This window comes from Protopterus annectens, chromosome 3.part1, assembly GCF_019279795.1.
Source record: "Protopterus annectens isolate FY-2018-M chromosome 3.part1, PAN1.0, whole genome shotgun sequence".
In the NCBI taxonomy this organism is placed as follows: domain Eukaryota; kingdom Metazoa; phylum Chordata; order Ceratodontiformes; family Protopteridae; genus Protopterus; species Protopterus annectens.
In genome coordinates this window covers 1,659,302,959-1,659,322,595 of record NC_056732.1, presented here as the reverse complement: position 1 = coordinate 1,659,322,595, position 19,637 = coordinate 1,659,302,959, and the positions used below count along the sequence as shown (strand labels likewise).

Here is a 19,637-nt window from a genome sequence, read left to right as displayed (position 1 = left end):
GTATCAAATTCTATTTGACTAGGCTGGCAGCCTTCTCCCATCTTTCCCCAATCTTCATGTGTATTTTCAGTTGCTAATATTATTATTATTATTATTATTATTATTATTATTATTATTACTGCTATTACTTTGGAGTAAGGATAAGATTAAAAAGACATTAAATGGTATAAAAAATCAAATCTACTGTTTTGGACTTGTACTTCTCAGGGGCTGATATGAAACCCATTCACCACAAAGATGGTTACAAATCTTATTCTAGACCAGTGACCAATGAACCCCTGTAACATGGATAACCTGGTAGAAAATCAGAGGCAACTCTTTGTGATTTGCATTTGGTTACACTCAATAGAAAGGTAAACTCCCAAACTATGCATTCTGTTTGTATTCCACTGTTATAGTGGGCCAGTTAATCAGTATTCAGCACCATAGGATTCTCTCATTTTAGCCTTCTTAGTGTGTTTCATAATAACATTTGTTATTATTGCTTTCATTAAACCAGTGTTATTAATGATAACAATAATATTAATAATAATGACAATAATAATTTTCAAAAGTAGCACAAATGAAACAGACCTTCCTTCACTAGTTAGGCACATGGCCACACAGTAGCATTCTTTCTTGGCAAATAGCTGTACGCTTTCTATCCTTTCTAGAAACAAACACGTCCTATAGTCTTATTATTTTCCTCCAGATCCCACTCAAATACATACATTGTTCATTGCATCTTACTTTTGTTTTGTTATAGTCTAATCTAATTTAGGGTCATCATGTTTAGCTGCTTCATTGTACTTTCTGATTCTGGATCACAATATAATTTCATTAGCATTCTGCAATCTTTCGATATTTTTCTTTGTAAAGTCGTTCTGTTACTATGAAGATGAGGAACATTGTGTTACTATAATAATCATGACATAGGAATATGTCATTGTTTTACTGTTATTCCACTAAAATGAAGAGCAGTTCTGTTCCTGAAATTCATACATTTTGTTTAACTTTACAGCATATTCTTGCATCCGACCAGAAGAAGGCATAGAACCTACAGAAGGTAAGCACTGTTACATTTTACAGGATATTTTTATGAAGTTCTGATTAATCACCATTATAATGCTCTTTTCTTTCAGTAATTTTCTATGGTAAGCTAAAATTACTTCTATTTTTATTGTTTCTTCTGAATGATAAGTCATTTAAAAAAAACAAAATGGTGACATAACATTGTTACATCATAAATTGTGCCCACATCATTATCAAAGTATCAATACAGTTTAGCACAGAAGAATAAAGCTGTGTGTTACTTACAAACTTCATTGTATAATCCTGAGTTTGATGTCATTAGTCTCCACTTACCTACTGTTTGAGCAAGCCACACGACTAAGCAGTGCTCCTGACATACTTTAAGCAGTACTCCTGCATTACTTTAAGCAGTACTCCTGACGTACTTTAAGCAGTACTTCTGTGTTGCCTTTGAAAAGAGGCATTTTTACCTCCAGGGTTTACATGATTAATAAATATATAAAACAAAACATAGTAGCTATTGCAACAGTAATGAAAATGGATTACTGGGGTGCATGAAGAATCAGGACCAGCCATTGGTGAAACACAGACAGGTCATAGAATACCAAGGCACACGCCTACTGTCCAATATTACCTCACTCTCACTGCAACCACACTAGTCCCCTGTATCCCATGACATCTCCCACTGTACAAGAATTCCCACTGAATGCACGGTCAGGCCCCCCACCCCCAATTGTTGGCACACTTTGTCTTACTCTTCAGGTTTCTTTCTACATTATTTCCTCTCAGCTAACTGGCCCCCACCCCCCATTTCTGGCACACTTTGTCTTACTCTTTAGGTTTCTTTCTACATTATTTCCTCTCACCTAACTGGACAAGACTGATCTCTAATTGTGCAGAAAATAATTAAATTAAGATGGTGACTAGATTTCCAGAAGCCATGGAGATCTAGATGCCCTGAAATGCATTCTAGAGTTTTTTAAATGTTTGTTTTGCAGTGATGACCTGAACAAAAAATCATGCCTAAGAGAACAATGATGTCTTATATTCCTTTAAGGAAAAAATATGTTGTATCCAAAACTTAATGTTCAAAACTGGTGAAATGGTATTTTCCCCCCAAAATGAGTATGCAAATGCTTGTGAATACACATAAATTATATCATGGAATAGTGTCTGCTTCCCAATCCCCCCCCCCCCAACAAAATGATAGTTGCACTGTGCACATTACTCTAGTATTAAACCTGGAGGAAAGTGAAAGAAGAAATGGCCTCAGCAATATATTTCATTTTGATATCATACACATATACCACATGCCTTCTCACCCCTACCTCTCAAAAGGCAGCTACCTTCTTTGTATTCATCTGATGACAAACTGAGACAGAAGTGAAAGAAAAATAATCATAGCAACATGTTTCAACTTGTTCCTGTCAGATATAGAAATACAACATATCTATTATCCCTACCCCCATAAGACAACAATGTGTATGCATGTCTGATATTTGATGGTGAGGAAAATGAAAAAAAACATAATGACCACAGCAATGCATTCTAATTTGTTGCTCCTTAAAAGTACTCTTGCACTAGACAAACTATAGCAGCATTCTGTGGAAACCTCCAGTGTTTGCTTGTGAGTTATAAAAGTAATAACCACACTATTCCATCCCCTCTCAAAAGGAGAAGATGGTCATACCCCTACTGACTGAGAGGACATGAAGTCCTGCACACCTCCTGGTCAATTCCCAGTTATAGTTGTGGATGTAAACAGTGCTATTGTCCTTAGGGTGGTTTGGGTATTGCTTGACTCTTCATGGTGACAAGGTGATATGCCATCATACCCCATTGCATGTCTGACCCTGGATGTTGCAAATACATGTGTGTGGGGGAGTGGAAAGTGAGAACAGAAATAAAAACAATCCTTGGAGGCAATTTGACACTGGCCCAGATACCACAATCTCCCCCACAGTCTAAGAATGAGTCATAGTTATTCTAGGAGAGGCAAGATGGTCTGATGGACCTGGTGGGTGAAGAAAGGCCCAGAGGGAAGCTCTAAAGTGGAAAAAAGACTAGTCCAGAACAGTAACATGGAGAAGAAATACCAGCCTTCATTGTCATAAGGAAGACAAATATTACGGTAACAGGTCCAGCAAATAATAAGTCTTTCAGAATTTGCAAAAGTCCTTATTGCAGTGAGTCCATGATAATTTGGTGCAACCTTATCAAATTCCCTACTAGTCAACAGTTTCATAAACTGGTTGATAATTCAGGTTTACTTCTGTTTATTGAAATTACTCATTACTGAAAGTGAAATCTCAGAGACAAAAACACCGAATATTCACACAACGCAACCTTATAGAATGTCGAAACTTACTAAAATGAAAAAGCAACTGCAGATGACGCAGCACTCAGAACTTCTGACTAGAGATTGCAGTACAGTGAAGATTGTGAAATGTACCCTTTTCCCCACTGTAGTGCAATCTCGGAGTTGGTATATATAATTTGCAGGGGGTGTGGGGCGTGCAGGGGGGCTTGTCCCACCTGCAAGAGTTTAAGAACGCAAGTTTTTCAGTTGAAATGTTGTTAAATCTATGTAGTTGATTTTTCTTGTAGTACGTTTCGGTATCCTAAAGTTTTGTTGTAGTGGACATTCGGTGTTGTCGTCTTGGAGATTTCACTTTCAGTAATGTGTAATCTTGATAAACATAAATAGACCTGATAATTCATATATGTTTAAATATTTTGTCACATAGGATAATATTTAGAGAAAAATGTGCTATGAAATGTGTCAGTTATGCTGTAACACAAACTTTTACTAAAGACGAAAGGTGCTATAGTTATGACAACATTACTTAAATTTGTATTGTGTAGTGTACAATTTAAAATCATTTGTTTCCATGTTAAATGCTGACCTGTAATACTGAAATGAACATGTTTCTTGTTTATAATAGATTAAAGATCTTTAAGAGGACAATAACAAACTATACGAAACAAATCTACACTTTCACTTCAACATACTTAACAGCAGGAATATAGCCAGGGTAAAGGAAATTTCTGAGGGGTCATATAGACATTGAAATATATTAAAAACCGAGTGTACAATTATTTATTGAATGCAATATATAGCTGTGTACTTTTCTGTAAATTGATCCAATGTTTTATAGGTTCATAGTTTCATAGGAGGTTACTAGGCTATTGGCCCTAGGGCCTTTATAAGCCTAGCAATGTTATACCCTTGTTCCTTTATAAATCAAGTTGTATGGTCTGTATTTGCAGCGTCAGTCTATAATCAGCACCAACAGCCCTTATCCAAGAGGGACATAGGTGACACCCCCTGGGTAAATTTATGCTCTCCCATTCAGTTGTCTAAGTTACACTTAAATAGGGTCATTGAACAAGTCCATTTTACATGTAGTGAGAGTTTGTTCCAGAGAAGTGGCAACCTCTGGGGGACATGTCTGTCTCTCCATGTCTTGCTAATGTCACAGGCTATGTCAAGATCCCTAGAGTGAGTGAATCTTGTCCCATTTGACTTGCAGATTTGCAGCATTTCATTAGGGCAGGGTCCCAGACTGCTCTGTAGTCCAGGCACAAGTAGCCTCCCAACAGCTTATAAGATACAGAGTACAGTGATAGGGCCTTCAGTCTGTCCATGTAGGTTATGTGTTGAAGGCCCTGAATTTTCTTGGTGAGAAACCTCTGAGGTCTCTCCAGCTGCTGCAGATGTCTGGTGAGGTACATACAGAAGGGAGTGTTGTACTCTATTAGTGGTCTGATGAGGGATGAGTATAGGAGAGTTATAACATCCTTAGCTCTGAAAGCAATGCCCATGTTTATGAGCTGTACAATGTAGAAGGCATTCCTACCAGTATGGATATATGGTGATCAAAGCTAAGGTTGCCGTCAACCTGTGTTCCCAAATCTCTCACCACAGGGTTTGAGATAAGGGGAGTGCCGTTAATATTGTAATTTGCAAGGACTTCCTCTTTGCAGAAAGGAATGATAATGCATTTTTTGCATTTAGTTTAGGTCCGTGATTTTGGCACCATTCATTTGTCTGTGTAAGCCCTTTTTGTAGTATGTCATCATTGTTGGGGATTACAGGGCTATATTATATTATTGAAAGGAATGAATGTTGAATGGCTTAAATATCGAAATTGCCATTCATTGAAATCGCTTTTGTGGGAGGCTGTGCCCCTCTCCCCCCGCTAATTATATATACCAACTCCAAGATTGTACTACATTGAGGAAAGGGCAAAATTCCTGATCTTCACTGTACCACAATCTCACAAAAAGAAATTAATGAACGGCAATTTTGATATTTCAGCCATTCAACATTCGTTCATTTCAATAATATAATATAGACCCGTGATTACACCCAGTTTGCAGTCATTGATGAACTTGATAAGCTACAGGCTATCTGTTTTTGTCTGGACTTCTGAGAAATAGATACCAAACAGTAGCCACCCAGCACAGATCCTTGTGGTACACCACTGGTAACTGGTCTGTTGGTAGAGGTGAAATTCTTTACTTTGACGGTATGTGTTCTGTTGGTGAGCCATTTGGCTACCCATCTAGTGACATATAGGTTAATTCCCAGCCTGGTGCATGTCTTGATGATGCCTGAGTGGGGGATTGTGTCAAACACCTTGGCTAATTCAAGATAGGCTGTATGTACTGTTTTGTCTTCATCCAGAGCTTAGGTGACATTCTTGAAGAAGTCCACCAGGTTAAATAAGCATGATCTACACTTAACAAAGCCAAACTGGGTTAGATCAAGAGTTTGAATGTCACCTATGTTTTTGTTGATAAGGTCTATGATGATTTTCTCCATGGCCTTGCAGATAAGACTGGTTAGGCTTATGGGTCTAATGTTCACAGCTTCAGTTGATGGACCCTCTTTGTGCAAGGGAATTACTGTTGCTATTTTCCATTCTGCTGGGACAAAGCCAGTACTTAGACTGTGGTTGAAGGGAGTGCCAAGTAGTTCTGCTAGGTGCTGTTTTAAACCATTTAGTAGGCAGCCCGGGATGTTATCTGGTCCCATAGGAGCTGTGTTTTTGGTCATAGAGAGTGCAGTTATGACCTGCTCTTTATAATTTGTTTCAAGGCACAATTTGACTTTGACGAATAGAATGAGTGAAAAAAAGTGTTATTCAAATTCCAGACTCATTATACATTTATACTGGTTGACTTAATTGAATTAGATGACAATAGCTTATGTTTTTAATTTGAAGAAAACAACAAACCTTTTGTTATTTAATTGTTGTTTGAAAAGTGATCCAGATAGTAGCATTTGCAATGTTGCATTTTTGGAAAATGGTTGAAGTCACACATTTCTGATGTCAAAATGAAGAATGTAAAAAAAGTTAACAACCGTAAAAGTATTTACTATGGCAAAATCAAGAACCTAATCACAGAGTTTCCCACCAATGTTTCCTGACTGGGAGCGATATACTAAACAAAAACAGGGACATTGAAGAGGGTGTACGCATCAAGTAAATTTTGAAAGTTGTTTATATGTTGCAGTAGTCTATATACAGCTGGTATTTCTTTAGTAAGCTTTTGTATAGAAAAGGAAACAAAAGGCAGTTACATTCAGAAGAAAGTAATATTTTTCAAAGTCTGTACTATAGACAGGCTTATAATCCTACCTCTGTCTGCTCATTTATATCATTGCATTGCTGAGGGGCTGACTACCTGGCTCAGAGCAGTGATGTAACCATGGATTTCTTTTATTTTCATTGGCTTTTTTGTTTGTATGGAAAGAAAACCGTAGGACTATTTGACAGCAGTCTATGCATTCATTGCTAGGGTACTACCTGGTTCAGGTCAATGCTTTATTTTGTATTGGCTTTTATGTTTACATGGAGATTATGCTGTGGGCTCCATTGTGACAATACTGTGTACACCCATTTACAGCACATTATAGTGGGGGTGAGGACTGAGTATCCCAAAGTACAGTGCTGCAAACATCATTGCATTTAATCTTCACTAGCTTTTTTGTTTATATAGAATGTGTACTCTGTGATTATTGTGACAATATGCTGTAGAATTACTCACAGCACTGCAATGCTGGTGGACCTAGAGCCAGGCTTGTTGCAGTACTGTTAACATTGTTTTATTTTATTTTAAGTGGCTTTTTTGTTTGTGTAGAGTATGTACTCTGTGATTACTGTTACTATATGCTGTAGAATTACTCACAGCACTGCAATGCTGGGGGACCAAGAGCCAGCCTTGTTACAGTACTGTTGACATTGTTTTATTTTATTTTAAGTGGCTTTTTTCTGTATGTCGAGTACACTGTGGGACCACTGTATCAGTGCTTTGCACAAACATTAACAGTACTGCATATCTGGGGATTGTATATGTGGCTCAAAGCAGTACTGTAATCTCTGTTTCATTTTAACTGGACATTTTTTTTATCAGGAAAGTATACTGTGGGACCACTGTGACAACAGTTATAGCAGTCACTAACAACAATGCATTGGTGTGGGATTTTATGCCTGCTGCCACAACTATAGCAAGGTCATCAGGTGCCCTGTGCAGCTCCCTGAACTGGCATTCTCCTCCGCTCAAAGTTGAGGAGCAGAAAAAGCTCATTGGTGCAAGGATTTGGGCTGTTGCTAGAGCTCTTTGGTCACTGCACAACTCCAGATTATTAGAGCCCTTTGGTCCATGCACTACTCTAGATGCAGTTGTGACCTTGTAGTTGAAACCAAGGAAGTAAATACAAAAATAAAAGTAGAACAACACAGATGTCACACCACAGAATAGTTTAATGTAGACTACATCACACAAAACCATAAGTGCTTTCATCCCAAAAGTAAGGACTTCATCAGGTACAAAACATTTAACAAGTGCGGTCTTATAAAAGTATAGTAATTAATCATGTGTACTAATGTAACCAATGAGAATTATTGACCAATTTTCTGTTAATCAAAAATATGCGTGTATAACCATCAAACATTAAATATCACAGTAAATAAATACAACATAAAATATATAAATATATAATACATAGCAATAAATATTTATAATGTAAAAATGCAAAAATATAATCATTAGATTAAATTGTATCCATAGATTTTAATTGCAAATTGCAATTAATTGACATCTGCCAGGGGTAAATATTGTATTTAATTTGACCTGCAAGAAAAATTCAATAGATTCAATCACTGATCCGCAAAACCTACCTCTTATGGGCTTAGGAAGTTTTTTCACCACATAGAATAAACATTTTTTTAAATCATTATACACTATAAAATGTGTATATAATATTTTGCTAACATCCTTTTTCTTTATTCATACTAATGCTAATAAATTCTGTTTTTTACTTGTCTTTCTGTCTTTCCAACATAAAAGCAAGCACAGGACATACATAAAGCAATATAAACAACCTCCACAGTTTTACAATTACATTTACAATTGTGTTTAATGCTTCCTGGGTAACATCTAATAGTTATATTAGAACTGTCATAAATAAAAGATACTGTGAACATGCACCACATTTCATCATGCCATATTGTTGCCCCTGCTTAACCGATCTTTCAACTCTATTTTTTATATTATCATCTCTTTTATACACAAATTTTGGGGTGACTTTCCACCCAAAATCTTTAAACAAATTTCAGTTCCTAATAATAAGACCTTTTACCTGCTCACTGAGGTTAGAGAATGATAAAACCATAGTCTTCTCAAAACAGTTGCCTGTATTTAGTGGTCACCCTCAAAATAGGTGCATATTTGTTTTTCCAACCATCTTGAAAAGGTTACTAAGATCATATATAAGGGACAAACAGTCCACACTGCCTATTTGGACCTTGTCAAGGCCTTTGAGACTATTCCCTATGTTGGGATTATTGACCTACCATCCAAACTAAGCATTAACCCATACATAGTATGCTGGATACATAGTACACTAGATACCTGGTATGCTGGATACCGAGTACCCTGGATACATACTATGCTGGATACATAGTACACTGAATACATAGAATGCTGGGTACACAGTAGGCTGGATACATAGTACACTGTATACATACTATGCTGGATACATAGTATGCAGGATACAGAGTACACTGGATACATAGTATGCTGGATACATAGTACACAGGATACATAGTACACTGGATACATACTATGCTGGATACATACTATGCTGGATACATAGTATGTTGGATACATAGTACACTTGATACATAGTACGCTGGATACGTACTATGCTGGATACATAGTACACTGGATACATAGTATGCTAGATATGCTGGCTACATAGTATGCTGGATACATAGTACACTAGATACATAGTACGCTGGATACATAGTATGCTGGATATATAGTGTACTAGATTGGTAACTAGCTGTCTAACAGAACCCATACCTTTATGCTCTGACATATTAGTACTAGACAGAAGAATGTCACCAGTGATGTCTCAAAGTGCTCTGTCCTGTGTCTGCACCTCTTTTTTATATATATGTATGTGAAATAAAGCAGATATCAAGGAACTATGAATAACCAGGTTTACTGAGGATTAAAAATCCCATTCTGATGCTGAAATTTTAGCAAGGGCAGCAATCAACAATTGCTTGCTGTATTACTCATAGGCTCACACTTAAATGCAACAGAGTTTTCTTTCATAAATCTAGCATCACTGCTACTTACCATATAGGTAATTCTCCAGTTTGATACAACCATTGTGGATTTGGGTACATATGCTGATAATAGGCTCTCCTAAACTATACATCTCTGTAGTGGTTAGAAAATTCTTCTGTCTTGTACAGTGTAGCAGGGGTCCAGGGAAGTAAATATTGTGGGAAGAAATATCCAGGGAATTGTTATGGCTAGGCTTGTATAGGCCCTATGGCCAATAGCCTAGTACCAGCCTATGAACCTATTTGTGGGATCTCCTCAAGGGCCAAAGAAGTTTCACCTTATTAGGCTCAACATTGAGTATAATTCACCCTTCGACGTGTATCTTGCCAAACACATAAACCAGCTTGAGAGACCTCATGTTTTCTGCCCAAAAAAAGACTTCAGGGAGTACCCTCAGCTACTCTGACAGACTAAAAGCTTTGTCCCTGTACTCAGTGTCATACACACTCTTGAGGTGTGATCTCTGCCATTCATTTCGGGCTACGAATGACCCACCAATCTTTGAAATCCTTTACTTAAATAAAATGAGTAGTAAAGCAAACACCCATTCTATAGCCCTAAACCTACATTATCATAACGGCAACACCACTACTGGGGTGTTTGTGTCTTTAGGGTCCCAGTTTATATTAAGGTCACCCATTGTAATGGTTCATGGGGTATATTGTTATATAGCTAGTGCAGAAGTTGTGCTGCATAAAGCTTGATGATGCAGGTTTTCTGTTGTTACATTTGAGATAGTCTGCATTTTTAAGTGTGGGTAAAGACTAAGTTCTAGGGAGTTTTTTGTATATAATTGAGACTCCTCCATCTTGTTTGTTTGTTCTGACAAGTCTGAAAATGTTATATCTGGAGGTATTATTTCATTGTCTTTTATGTAAGGTTTTTAGCCAGGTTTCTGTGACTGTCCAAGTTGTAAAATGCTAGGCAAGCTTGTAATTATCAGAGTTTATTGCAAATGCTACTTAGATTACTATTAAGTAGGATTATGTCAGATTTCTTTGTAGCTAGAAGTATTGCACTTGAGGAAGATACTGATGCAGTTTGCGACATAATAGTAGGACCTGAGTTTGGATGAATGTCTCTGCTGAGTTTCAGATGTGAGACTGAGTGATAAGAGCTGGAAATACCATTTAGATTTGGATTTGTTTAAAATAAGTTGGTGTATTGTATTGTTTTCAGGTTAGTTTTCACATATTTGCAGCTGAAGACAGAGGGATTTGGTGGGTGTATTTGAGATGAAATGAAAAAACAGAGTGCTGTTGTGAGTGGTGTATGGTGGTGTGGGTTGGTGGTTGATTTGCTCTTTGGAGAGATGCCAGTTTGATAGTCATGTGTAAGTGTGGTGAGGAGTAGTAGGGAGATTAGGTGTAGGTATATCATTATGTCATATTTCATTGTTGTACAATATATTGTTGTGTGGTATATTTATTTATTTAATTAATTTATTTTATTTTTACATTTGTTAACCGGGTCAGTCCGACTGGGCTCAGAGCCCTTTTTCAGTGGAGACCCAAGAAGAAAAGCTTCAGGAAAGTAATTAAAAAATAAGAAAAACCTAACAATTCAAGATGTAAGATACTTAGTACAAAAACAGAAAGAAATATACAATATTAATATATACAAGGCAAAAGTACAGTATTTTAGTGAATGCAGTAGCAATATGTTTGAGAAATTTGGCTAGCATTGTTATTTGCAAGAAATGTAGCAATGCCTAAAATAAAAAAAAAATCAGAGTAACATCATGACACAGTACAACAAAGATGCATTTAATAGCATAGGTACTAACTGCAGAGAGAGTAATACATGTAGACAGTCTAGGTAGATACCAGGCAGATATGTTAATTGAGAGAAGAAGAAAAATTCATTAGGTAATTTCCTGACAAGTACAGATCCATGCATTCTGGAAATGAATTTTTAGTTGCTTTTTGAATTCACCACTTTTGGTAGTGGAGCGAAGGGACAATGGAAGTTTGTTCCATGAGTGTGCAATTAAAAGACTATAAAGTATTTTTCCAGTATTTATCTTTGGCTTGGTCACCTGCAGAAGTTTTTTTGTGTGTTTCTGAGGTCACGATTGGATGTGTAGGGTATAATTATGGATGCAAGGGTAGGGCAGGAGTTGGGGCTATTTAGGATGCTGTGTGCAATTTGTAGTTGTGATATTTGAAGTATGTGGGGGAGCTCAGGCTATTTTAAGCTCTTCAGGGATATACAATGATGGGATTTGTGGCTATTACTGGCTGCAAATCTGGCTATCTTGTTATAGGTGGTTTGTAGTTTGGGTACGAGATTATTTTGGAGGTTTGTAAGTATGGAAGTTGCATACAGCAGGGATGGTAGAATAAATATTTGAGCCGGTACAGGACTAGATTTGTTAGGTATGTATTTGTTGTTGCAGTATAGAAGACCTAGTTTTTTATTGGAATTTTTGATACATTTTAAGATATGTAGGTCAAATTTCAATTGGTTGTCTATAGCAATACCAAGCAATTTGGTGTTTGAGTTGACAGTGATAATTGTATTACCTAAGGATGAGATGGTGAAGTTGTCTTTAGCTGAAATGAGGTTTTTGTAAGGATAAAGAGAAGCTTGGTCTTTTTTTGGGGTTGATAAGCAGGTTATTTTCAGTTAGCCATTGTTCTAGGTGCAGAGATTGTTGAGTGACAGTGTGGAGATTTTGTATTGTCAGAGGTGTTAATATTGTGGAATCATCTACATACTGTATTAAGGTAGAGTGGGGGCAGGAGACATGGAGGTTATTTATAAATATATTAAAATGTAGGGAGCCCAGGATAGAACCCTGGGGAACCCCAGTCTTAACAAGATGGAAAGGGGAGAAGGATATTTGCCATCTGATGGACTGATATCTGTTTGAGAGGTAGCTGTTAAACAAGGAGGTAGTGGAGGTAGAGAGTCGGAGGTTGGAAAGTTTATTTAGGAGGATGGGATGGGAAACGGTATCAAATGCTTTGGATAGGTCGAGGAATAGAGCTAATATGAGTTTATTATCATTTCTGGGTTGGGCAATGTTGAATCTGAAAGAAGGCAGTGGAAACTCAGCTGTTTTTATAAATAATAAAACTTAGGCTTTTTCACTGGAAAATGTCCAGCAAAGATTTGCAAAATATATTCCATATCAACAAGGGTTTTCATGTCAAGTTGCTCATTTTTACTATTCGATATAGATTCTAAAGGAGAAAATGTGTTTGGCACACATAATATTTAGTGGTATAAGGCACAAACATTTCTAAGGTGTATAGCTATATGAGCAGAATAGGACATTAATAAACATATATTCAAATCTAACTATGTCTCAGAATTAGACAGATAAAAGAGATTCATGCATTATTCAAATTATTTCTGACAGCCAGGGTATTTGTGCATTGTCAGTAGTGCAACAGATAGCATATGCACCTTTATAGGATCATAAGATCATGGGAGATTACAAGGCTGATGGCCCTGGGACCATTACAAGCCTAGCCAAGAGTTTACCCCCCCCCCCAAAAAAAAAACGATAGAAACCTCAAACCTTTGGTGCAGAAGGCTGTGGGTTCTGTTCCCATAACATGTGATTGGCTTGGTGACATTACAGTAAGAATAAAAGGGGTGCTAGACTCTTGAGTATATCATCCCCTGTATGAGATGTTAAACAGAGGCCCCAAATGCTTGAGTAGCTACAGCACCTATTGAAAAGAGTAGCACATATTTACAGATATACATATACACACATTTCTTTTTTTTACTATTTATTTTATTCCATATAGTCCATTTTACATCAAATAAATTCTTATCTACCCTTCTCACATATTCTTTCTTCTTATAACATCCATACATAATCATATTCATATTTATATTGTTTGCCATTGATATTCTCAAATTTTTCTTCACATTGTTTCCAGAGTTTAACCACTCTTGTACATTGCAAAAAAATACTATGCTCATTCCTCCCCACAAAATAAACACACTCTTTCAACTTTCTTTTTATATTACATATTCTCCTTTATATGTATGCATTACCTGACTCCATAGGAAATTCTGGCATTCTGCTATCTTGGAACACCACTTTTTCATTACTTTCATGGCTTTAATAATTTCTGGTAAATTTCCCCATGGATTTACACAATGTTGTTTCATCATATTATCATATCACATCTTTCTATCATTCTCTTTATCACACATTTTTGCATGTTGATATTCTTTTTTTATAATTTTTAATTTCTTTATTTGCATATTATGTTTCTGTTCTTTGCTTTTGTCATCTCCCAGAATTTTATGACTTCTATTTAAATGTTCTACCTATTAATTTCTCATTTTCTTCATTTACCCACTTCAATATTCTATACAAATGTAAAGAAACAGAATAACAACTGGATTTAATAACCGCAGTCCTCCATCATATTCAACACACCTCTTTTCACTGGGTTTAATCTTGAAATCCATAGGAAAAAAACACCACTTGCACAATTTATTTTTCATATTTTTCTGGCACCATATAAACATTTGATATGTATGCTATTTTCCCATAAATACCAAATTCATCAGATAAACCTTTTTTCCTGAATGCTAAACTATAGGTCTTCCATACAAGTCATATTTCTTTCATTTCTTTTATCAAGCACTTCCATTGCACTATAACTACACAATTTCCCAATTTTTATTGCTAGCAAAGATACTTCATTCACTGAAAATACACACCTCCAATTTTCACCACATCACCCAAACCATACCACATGATTGTCCTGAGTTTTGTAAAATGTACAGATTTTTGCCACATATTTTGGTCTATTCCTCATAAAATTTGTGGTTTTCTGTAAAATCACTGAGGACTGACATCACTAAATAATGACATACATTTGAACTTCAGACTTCATCTCCTTCAGAAAATGCATGCTAAGACAAATCGTGTTACCAGTTCTGAACCTGAAATTGATCAATACTGATAAGTATACTGCCTCTGTAAATAAACATAAATAAATACATTAATGAATTAATTTAGCAACTTTCTAAGTTTATAAGAGCAATATTTAAACTAAGACCCTATTTTTGCACCTTTGTCCCCTCATTATTTTAGGGGTTGTCAAGATTTCTTGTGCTAAGACCTTGAGAGGTATGACCTAAAATCTTACCTTAATCTTTATTCAAAGTCATTCCCATTTGCTTTAAAGATCCATTCAGCCAAACCAACACTCTCCTCATCCATATTTTGATCTTACAAACTACACCTATATCATCTACTTATGTCGGAAGTATTGGAATCACCACTTCCTTTTGCATCACATATCTATTGTCTTTCATTTTATAAGCTACTTCCCTCACTGTCACATTAATCACCAATGCAAATATTCCACTCAAGGGACATCCTTGCCTTATACCACACTTCATTCAAATTTCTTTACTCAGCCACTCATACACTAACAATCTCATTTGATTATTTTGATATGCTAACATGTATACTATCCTAATTCTATTAGGTATTCCATACATCTACATAACCTTCCACAAAACATCCTGTCCTACTGTATCAGATGCCTTGCTAATATTACCTTCCATAAGTTCCACATCCACCTTTTTACTTAAAATGTCATCCACAATTTCTCTGACAACCAAGGACAATTCTGGACATTCCTTCCGACTTATACCATATATACTTTCCTCCATAATATCCCTCATCATTCCTTCCATTCTTCTCTGTATCGCTGTAGTGTTCTTATAACAATATATAATCTATTTAGTGTGACGTCTCCAATTTTTTATTTCATTCTTATCTTTATTCTATATAAAGTTTAATATCACACTGCATAACTCTTTCAGAAGCAAACCTTTCCTTTATCCATTTATTCAGTACATTTACAAAATACCATCCTTGTCAAGCAATTAAGTTCTTGAACATTCCTTATGCTATACCATCTGGGCCTGATACTGAATCAACATTACATTTTCTCAGTATGTCATCCAATTCACTTACGGTAATTTATTTTTCACATTTTTCCTTAACTTATTTTTGGATTTTTTTTTTTTACTTTTCATTCTATCTTATTTTCTACATACTGTACTGCAATAATCATAATTTGCTCTTGTGTTCTTTTTATCTCTCTTTTTACAAGTTTCATTTCCCTCATTATATTAATATCCTCCCTTACTATTTTGCCCAAATATGCAGATGTCTCCCTTGTAAGTAATATATCTGCATAACAGTAATGCCTTGTTTTTTTCTTGATTTCTTTTATATATTTCTTTTTCCACATCATAATACTGTCTTGTATTATTCTATAAATTCTCTAATATGTTCCTATAAATATTCCCATACTTCAGTTTCTCTTCCTTTCTTATATCATCCTGCCATTGAAAGAAACACTTTTTATATTCCTTTTTGAATTCACTCTACCATTCCACCATTCAGACCACTTTTACAGAAGTCCTTCATAACTGCAATACTGTCCAATCTCCAATTTCATACCATAATTTATTATTATTCTTTTTATTCCCTTTCCTATTTTAATAATAGAGTTGACTCAGTGGTCAGGGATCTGGGTATGCATGTAGACAGCAGCCTTACCTTCAACCATCTTGTGGCTACATAATCAGGAAATCCTTTTTTGTTGTGCAACTTATAAGTAAGGCCATGGAATCTAGGTCCAAAGAGGTCATTATCCCATCGAACTCCACCCTTACCAGACTGATCATAGAGTACAATGCTCCCTTTGGTATGTACCTGACCAGGTATATGCAGCAACTAGAGTGACCTTAGAGGTTTCTCACAAAAAGAATACAAGGTATAACAAACCTGCCTTTTACAGAGTGCCATAAAGCCCTTTCCCTCTACTCAGTCTCCTACAGATTGCTGAAAGGTGATCTATGCCTGGCTTACAGGGCAGCTACAAACACCACACTTGTGAATCTCATGCATATTTGTAAGTCAAACAGTACCAGAAATACAAGGTCTAGGGACCTGAATTTTGTCTGTGCCTCAAACAGAACATGCTGGAGAGACAGTCATGTGTCTCAGAGACTGCACCTCTTTTTGGAATAGGCTTTCTGTCCATGTGAAGCTGAGTTTGTCTAGTACCTGGTTTAAGCACAACCTAAACCAGTGGCTGGGGAACAGGAAATCTACACTGGGCCTGGCACCCATGTTCCCTATGGACAGAGGTAGTTTATAAATGCCTGGCCCTTAGTGTCCTATTTAAATACAGGACATCATTATTCTTATGGAAAAACTTGGCTAAGCTTAGAAAGGCCCCTGGGTCATTAGCCTATAATATATTCACCTTTTTCCATCACCTACATCTATATTTGCTAAATGGTCTGAAAAATCTGTCACAGATTTATCACCATCTGCTACTCCCAAGCCTTTCAATAATATAAAATAATCAACTTCATATCCAAATGCCCTCCTTCTATAAGTCCATTGACTTTTGTTCCATACATTCAATTTACATTTTATCATTTCCTGTATTTTTATAGCTTTCCTTTCCTTTTTACATCTTCCCCTTAAATCACAAGGTCCTCTGCAGTTGTAATTTTCATATTAGCCACCAGCAGGGTACCTCAGAGGCCCATGCTACGACCACCCCTATTTGGCATCAATTTCTTGCAGATAAAGGTTAATGCCTAAGGTCTTTGTCTGACCAAGTTTGAAGATGACTGCATATCGAGAGCTAACATAGATTCTCCCTATGACACAAAGATCTTACAAGATGTTCTAATATGGACAAATGACTGGTGCCAAAGTCACAGATTAAAACTCAATGACTACTAATACATTATAGTGCCTTTTGGGAAAATGGCCACCCACGCTAATTACTCCATTGATAAAATGTCCTTAAGAGTTGATCTGATAGCATACCTCTCAACTTTCCAGACTTTATAGAATGTCCAGATATTTGTCTCATATTTTTGTCTGTTTCTCATAACATTGTACTTTTTCTGGGAAATCACTGGCAAATCAGTGAGGACCAAAGTAAAAAAATAATGGGAGATATTTATCCTTCAGAAAATTCATGGTAATGTAAAATGTTATTTTATTAACTTTTTAAACGTGTAGAGCAATATTTAAAAATATCCCTATTTTTTGGCCTTTATCCCCTTCTTATATGTGGCTTTGTCCAGATTTCCTGCTATAAGAAGTTGAGAGGTGTGTCTGGTAGTCAGGGATCTGGGATCATATGTAGACAGTAATCTGGCTTTTGACCAACATGTGTTCAGTATAACTAGAAAATCATTCTATACCTCCCAACCTATAAGTAAGGACATGGCATTCAGGTGCTAGGAAGTCATAATTCTACTTTATCTAGCCTTTAGCAGACCCATCATCAAGTATAATGCCCCTTTCATTATGTATCTGACAAGACATATGCAACAGTTGGAAAGTCCACAAATATTCCTTACCAATTGAATCCAGGGTATAAAGACTTTGTCCTATAGAGATTGCCTTAAAGCCCTATCTCTATACTCAGTCTCCTACACATTGCTGAGAGGTGATCTATTCCTGGCATACAAGATATCCTTGGATCCATCTCTTCTCTACCTTTTAAATACCTTCAAAATGAACAGCATCAGAACTACTAGATTGCACATGGTGAGACAGATATGTGCCTCAGATGATTCCATGTTCTCAAACAGGTTCCCCATCCATGTGAAGCAGAGTCCATCCCTAATTATACTTAAGGTTACATTGGCCAATGGAAGGGAAATTGGAAATTTAACCAAAGTCTGGACCTCATGTCTCTGATAGAGAGAGGCAGACAGTTGCAATGCTCAAATTAACCCCCCAATAACCTTAAGAAACTTCCTAACTAAAATAGCCCATCCTAATAAATGCTCATGATATGTAGGGACAGAATTGGGTTGAGTTGTGCAGCTAGGCTTTTTAAAGACCATGGTGGTTGCTAGCTTAGTATATATCTTTGAACATATGAACCACATAGCCTAATATCTGAAGAAACAGACTCTATATCTGATAGTTATATATATGCATATAATACTATAATTCTGTAAACGTTCTTGCTTCCTCGCATCCACAACAGTTAATATTTCCAACCTTACCAATGTTACATCAGGCATTCTCATTGCTTTTTATTATTTGCACAGCACAGACACTGCAGAATAACTTTCACTTCATAAGTTCCATATTATGTTTCTACCCCATAGTTTTTCTTTTGCTATCTTTCTTCAATTGTTAGTAGTCTTACATTCTCTTAACAGAATAACAGCCACAACACATTCAGCACACCATCCCAGTATCCTTTTCCTTCTTAGACTGTTAATAAAAGTATTCACATTTACTGAAATTTCTCTAAATGTGTTGCTTTTCCTTCTTTTTAAGTTTAGGGAAAATATTTTAAAAATTTTGTTTTCATATTTTTACTTAGTTTAATGATAATTGGGCAGATTCACGAAGGCTTACATGGAGTTTAAGAGTAGTGTGAGCCTCCGTGTAAGCCTCCCGATCCAGGAACAGCCCAAACCTCCGTGTAAGAGACAGCTAAAACGTCTCTTACACGGACTGGGCGTGGAAATGCTCAGTACCTCATTTGCAGCTCAAAGATATGCAAATGAGGTATTTGAGCGATCCAGGAAGCCCAAACCAGTCCATGTAATGGACGTTTTAGCTGCAGAAATGTACTCAGCTGACAACTGAGTATATTTCTGCAAAATTGACAACGGAGCTATGTCAGCTCCAAATAAAGGGTGCATATGTGTCATCTAGCATGCCTATGGCCAAATATGTGGCCATTGGCATTAAAAAGTGATGCAAAATTATTTAAAATAACTTTTTTTTTTCGGGGGATTTTGATGTTTAACTGCAGCGCACACCCGCGCAAACGGGGTGCACTGCTCAAAAGTAAAAACCGAAGCTTATAAGCTCACAATTGTGGGTTTTATGTATTACATGGAATGACAATGCAGGGACTAGCAGACCAAAAACAATATGGCCACCGTGTAGTGGTTGCCAAGGGGGGAAGCTCCGTGTAAGA

The 19,637-nt window shown here is 36.4% G+C and overlaps 1 protein-coding gene across 2 annotated transcripts in view; it reads left to right on the top strand.

Moving 5' to 3' along the window:
- LOC122798604 (ubiquitin carboxyl-terminal hydrolase 47-like) overlaps window positions 1-19,637 on the top strand; it is a 766,891-nt gene that overhangs the window by 5,627 nt on the left and 741,627 nt on the right. For both annotated transcript variants that reach the window (XM_044067681.1, XM_044067680.1), the window contains exon 2: window positions 1,001-1,045. Coding sequence is in view for 1 of the 2 variants with exons in the window: in XM_044067680.1 (XP_043923615.1) it covers window positions 1,001-1,045 (45 nt within the window). In the remaining variant the exon portion in view is untranslated. The remainder of the gene's footprint in view (window positions 1-1,000; window positions 1,046-19,637) is intronic.